At 37.8% G+C, this 6,000-nt stretch overlaps 1 protein-coding gene across 1 annotated transcript; it reads left to right on the top strand.

Moving 5' to 3' along the window:
• Window positions 1–4,118: 4,118 nt before the first annotated feature.
• On the top strand, window positions 4,119–5,958 carry Tsp_10654 (hypothetical protein). Its single transcript, XM_003373624.1, has 3 exons — window positions 4,119–4,146; window positions 4,454–5,706; window positions 5,914–5,958. The coding sequence occupies exons 1-3, from the start codon at window positions 4,119–4,121 to the stop codon at window positions 5,956–5,958; spliced, it is 1,326 nt and encodes a 441-aa protein (XP_003373672.1).
• Window positions 5,959–6,000: the final 42 nt, after the last annotated feature.

Below are 6,000 nucleotides of genomic sequence, written 5' to 3'. Positions count from 1 at the left end.
TCCTTTCCTTAATTTAGTTATATGGTCGTATCTTCCTTCTCGTTAATTTTCTTTTCAAAAGCAATTATTAAAATTGGTTACCAAAAATAATTTTTTCTACCAGAATATTTTTTTTTCTTGCCATGCATTTAGTTATTTTTCACTTCTTTGGTGGCACAAAATTCAAAATGTTTCCTGATTCGTCAATAGTTCCATATTTTCAACGAATGAGAAAAAACAGAAAAAACATCTCAAAAGTCGCTGTGTAATTGTTCGTCTTCATGTTCCAAAAAAAGCGATTTAATTCTCTTTCACGTTGCAGTGAAAATGCTGTTAAACGCTTCGCATTATCGAAAATGCCTTAAAGATTATCCCATGGCGAACGTTGATTGCCGTTAATGGCGATCATTTTAATCTTCAAACAGACTCGGGGAATCTTTTTTAACCTTTACGCATTTCACAACCAGCAAGCAGTCTGATCAAATTGTTCAAGCTGAATGTGCTTTTTACCATATCACACAGGGCGAACGTGAATGCAAACACGCAAGTTAGCTTCATTACACATACACACACATTTATTTATTTATTTATTTATTTATTTACATTATATACCTGCATGGATATTTTTGTAAGCAGTGATCAATAAGCAAAAGTTGGTTTCTTTTTTGTTGAACTTCACCAGATAATAATAATAATAATAATAATAATTAGATTTTAGACTTTTCCTAGCTTAGCTTCCTTCTAGCGAATAAACAAATAGCACAAGTGCAGTGTTTTTGGTATAATCGAATCGCCTGACACGACTATTCAACCTCTGGCAAAATTTTTGAACAGAAAATTCAAAGTAAGAACTCCCATAATAATATTGATTACGATAACGGAAATATTAATAACAACAACAACATTACTACTTTGTTAATTTAGCAAAGATGTTGCTAGCTTATGTAGCATTGTAATCGGCTATTTTCAACTAAATTAAGCAATAAATATTGTTTTTCTGAATGCTCAGGTTGTGTTTGCACAGAATTTGCATATTTACATTGATTACCAAACCACTATTATTATTATTATTATCATTGCTGTTGCCATTATTTAACCTAATCTCTAACAGTGAATTATCAATCACCAGGTGAAGATAATTTAAAAGCAAACAAAAAAGAACAATGTAATTGTTTAAAAAACTCCATTTAAATTTTTTTGAGAAAATTGATTTTATCTATTACAATATTAAAGCACAGTATATCTGATGTTGGAAATATAAAAATGAACGCGTAAAAAGCGAAACGTGAGAACAGCGGCTGATCTTGTCCTGCTAAGCTGGCAACAGTTTTTGCTTCACTTCTTTTAATTAAACTGCGCTCAGGAGAATTAAAAAATGAAAAAAATCCACACACACACACACACACACATACAGAGAGACAAAGAAATATTAAACGTGACACAATCAATTTTACACGTTGTAGCTTAGAGTTGGAAAAAAGGCAATATTTCATTTCATTTCATTCCATTCCATTCCATTTCATTCATTCATCATATTTGCAAAAGAACTCGAATTCCAATTCTATTGCTCAACAGTTATTGTAAACAAATTTCTATATATTCATTAAGATTGATGCAATTTAATCATTAGGAAAAAATGTATGCAAATCAAATAAATATGTGACGTATTAAAAAAATATCAGATGGCAATTTCTGTTCGATCCGGTGGTGTCAATTGTTTCAAGAAAAGAAAAGAAGGAGTGGGGGAAGGGGGGAGGAGGCTGAGGGGGAGAGGGGGAGAGGGGGGGGGGAGAAGAAACAGTACTTGTTCATTAGTTAACGTTGACTGTTAACATTGTTATGCTGGTTAGTTGGTCGGCTAATCTACTTGCAGTATCGGGACAAGCTGCTTAGTTGCAGTCATTCGTCTTAGAGCAAGCATATCAGTGGAACGAAGCAAATTGACGCTGTTCGTTTTCAGGATAAAAAGTAAAAAGTAATTGTGAAATGGCTTTTCAACAACATCCATAAACTTGAACAAATGCTTCACTCTGTCGTGTCAGTTGTTAAACAAGCTGCAAACACCAGGCATTGATGATGAATAATTTCTTTTCACAATTTTATCCACTCGTAAACACGATTTAATGGTTTGAAAAACAATTGCCAAGCTTTTTCAAATAGTCTTTTTATTTTCCTTTATTACAGACTAGAAAATTACCGCATTGGCATCGTCACAAAATTGAAAGCCTCGAAAGAAGAAGCTTCACCGACACAAAGCAGGAAAGGTAGGTCCGTTAAGCACGTCATCAGACATCATCATCATCATCAAGACCAAGAAAAAAGAAAGCTACGAAGACGGTTTTGGTAAGCAAAGTATTGTTCGTTTTTTTTTGAAATTAAAAAGTTCCCCTGAATATTTTTTTTCACAACTTGCACAAGCAGAGAGTGAAATTTCAATTTTTCCAATTACATCCCTCCCATCCGCTTAATAAATAAATAAATAAATAAATAAATAAGATTGTTCAAAGATATTTGGTTTTCCGTTTCGGTGAAAAAATTGAAAAACGTTTTTTATTTGATAATTTGCTTTTAAAATTGTGCTCAAAAAATAACCAAATCCTGTCATTGTGTAGCTGACGAACGAGATTGACGGCAAAAAGTCTTGCCTAAACGCAAACTGCGGTAAGTGGTATTGATGTTTGTTTGTTTGCTTGCAAGTAGGCAGAGAGTTGTTGCATTGTCAAATTTTGCCACTTTGTTCCATATGGAATGATGGTTCGTTACAGGCATTGCAGAAATTGGAATAATAATTTTCTGCAGGAATCGTCGACAGTGAAATAGTTCTTCCAATGCTAAGCCAAGCATTAATGAGTGTAAATAATAATAATAATAATAATAGTAATAATAATAATTAATTAATTAATTAATTTACAAAAATCTCTTCTGTCTTCACTGAACAGTGAGCATTGAAAAGCTTATATATATATATATATATATATATTTGCAATTTTTCCCACTTCCTGATTCTACAATTAATGTGGAGAAAAATTTTTTCTTTCTTTCCTTTTGAAATAAAGAAAAAATAATGTTTTCCTCATATTTTTCCTCTGATATGTTGTCAATATTGTCAGATTGTCGGTAATATGAAACGATACTGATGAATTATTATGTACTTGTTGATTTGAAGAATGAATTCAATCATACGCAGTATGCACGTAACAACAACAAGCCGATGAAATAAAACTGTGCATGTCAATACAGCAAATTAGGAACTGATTAATTAAAACTCGCACACATACACACACGCAGGTACGGAGATAGCGATTGCGCGCAGCATGTGATGCGCTCATTATATTCGAGTTGCTGTGGTTCAGATGATGTTCCACAACGATATCGTGCGGTGAGGGAAAATCTGAATGAATGAATGAGAAGAAAAATCCTCATGATCAACAAAGATTTCAATTAAGTGAACATTTGAACAGTGAATGACAACGGTCACAACTGTTCTCCCAAACTGACAGTAGAACGTTGCAGATTCAGCACTCAATCAATCTCAGCACAAGCATATTATTTTTAGTTTGTTTCTTTTTTCTGAAAAATCATCCACTATTACCAACCAAAAACATCGAATAAATAAAGAATATACAGTTGAATGAAAAGCACGGCATTTCGTTTTCGGTGAACAAAATTTAAATTTTTTTTTTCATTTCTACTTGGATGCTGCAATTCAACGGGGAACAAGTTTGGGGCGATGGGGGGGGGAGGTGGATTACATTTGGAATTTCGACCAGCGTGTTGTACTGTGCTGCAGAGAACGGCAATTTCAAAGAGAACACACCTCTTCAACCATGATGAGTTTACAATTCAGTTTCGTTTTCCCCCTCGGTCATTGCCTCCACGGTTGCTGAAATAAATGCGCTATTGATTTCAATCGTCAAACCGTTTCCAATGTTTTTAAAAGCAGTAATATCTCCACTGGGACGATTAGAAGAAATCAGTGCACGTATGCAGTGAACGCGGTTATATCCTTTATCGATCCAGTGGTTGGTTGGTTGGCTGGTTCAGCGTTCAACTTTTCCCCCCTCCCCCCTTGCACGCACGCACACACACACACACACACATATATATATACACACAACTAGGTATAATACATACCTATGATGCAATCGCGTCGACTTTTTTTCCCAAGTTAGCCAGCCAACCAACATTGCGTTTGTGTTGTTTTGACAAAGAAATTATTACACATACCTTATATAATTAATATACAGACTTTGACTGTTTGTTTCAGACAAGAAAGTGCAGAAAGAGAGGATTTGAAGAACATTGTTAAAAGAAAATTGAAAAGCGACAGATGAATTGAGAGATGAAAAAATGGCAGAGGAAAAGTGATGGCTTAGTCAGCGAATAAAGACACACAGACAGACAGACAGCGCGGGCACAACCAGGGGATAATATGTCCAACGTCAGCTTTTACGAATATCTAGACCAATTTCAGTCAGGCTACAACCGCGTGCATCCTTACCTGAGCAGTTTCGTCTGTTCGTTGGGAATGTTGTTCAACTTGGTCAACATCGTCATTTTGACCAGAACGCGCATGAAACTGTGCCCGACCAACGTCATTTTGACCGCCATCTCAATATGCGACTTTTGCGTGATGACAACTTACTTGATGTTCTCGTTGTCGCAAATCACCAACTTCCATCAGTCATCGTCGTCGTGCATGTTCTACTGGGCAATATTCGTGCTGTTCCATTCGAACGCTTCGGTAGTGCTGCACGCGACCAGCATCTGGCTGACCGTACTGTTGGCCAGTATCCGCGTCTATTCGGTACGCAGGGCTCTGCGCCGGAGTTTGTGGCACTGTTCGCCGCGGTCGGCGGCCAGATATTCCGTTGCCATTTTTCTGATCGCCTTGCTGCTCGACATCCCGACCATGCTCTCTTTTGGAATAGAACAACGCTGGGCGACGGAAAACGCCACCGTCGCCAATTCGACCGAAATGTCCTCCTTCTACGTGACCAGCATATCGACGTTCGCGCAAAAGAACGACCGGCTCTTGCTCAAGTTCGCCTTCTGGTGCAATGGGGTTTCGTTCAAAGTGGTCCCGTGCATCTTCCAGAGTCTGCTCATCGGCATGCTGTTGCACCTGTTGCGCAAGGCTCGTTTCCGTCGGAAGCGGATGAGCTCGGGCGCCATACACCGATCCCTGCGCGACTACGACCGAAGCACACCGATGCTGATCGTGCTGCTGGCCGCGTTCTTGATCGCCGAACTGCCCCAGGGTCTGCTGTTGGTCGGCACGGCAATTTTCAAAGATTTTCGAACAAAAATTTACCTAAAATCCGGCGCCTTCATGGACCTGCTCTCACTGATGAACAGCGCGGTCACTTTTGTCATTTACACGTCCATGTCGGCCGCGTTCCGGCGTCTCTTCTTCGCCATTTTCATACCATTCTTTCGCACAAGCTCCCCTTACGAGCCAACTTGACCCATCGCGGTAGTAGATGTTGCTGTTGCTCTTTGTCTCCACTTGAACATCATTCCACACAAGCCAACACCAACGCCCGTTTCCGCTCCCATTCACACACCGCACAGTGCTGTACAAGTAGTATCTTTTCTGGCTTTGTCAATAACAACAACAAACATATGAAACATATATTAAATCAAAAGTTGTTGTCCACTTTAAACATACATCCGGCTGAAAAAAGCACAGAAAGAGCAAAAACAAAACAAAACAAGAAGATAAAGGTTGCTTTTTTACCACAAGACAAGATCACAGCAACAAGCACACAACTCCTCTCTCTCTTTCTCATTCGACATACACGCTGTGTGCACTATTTCTAATAGCACTTTTTTCCACAATTTCGTACAATCTTGATTTTTCTTTCAGTTTTTATTTATTTATAAATGGAATGCTTGCCAAATTATTTTACAGAAGAAGCGAATTTATTATAGTTTCGACTTCAGTTGATTTGTTGTTTTGCCTTTGATGATGAATGAGAAAAATAGACGACGTCCAAAATCGTCTTCTGAAAAACCCTC

This window comes from Trichinella spiralis, assembly GCF_000181795.1.
Source record: "Trichinella spiralis strain ISS 195 chromosome Unknown Scfld6, whole genome shotgun sequence".
Taxonomy (NCBI): domain Eukaryota; kingdom Metazoa; phylum Nematoda; class Enoplea; order Trichinellida; family Trichinellidae; genus Trichinella; species Trichinella spiralis.
The sequence above is the reverse complement of the archived record's forward strand: the minus strand, read 5'-3'. Positions and strand labels throughout refer to the sequence as shown.

Excerpts from the sequence above, each read along its gene's own strand:
- Tsp_10654 (XM_003373624.1), top strand. The coding sequence starts at position 4,119 with ATGCAATCGCGTCGACTTTTTTTCCCAA. Across the intron at positions 4,147-4,453 it reads GCGTCGACTTTTTTTCCCAA|TCAGGCTACAACCGCGTGCA; the intron begins GTTAGCCAGCCA and ends GACCAATTTCAG. Across the intron at positions 5,707-5,913 it reads AACAAAACAAGAAGATAAAG|TTTCGACTTCAGTTGATTTG; the intron begins GTTGCTTTTTTA and ends AATTTATTATAG.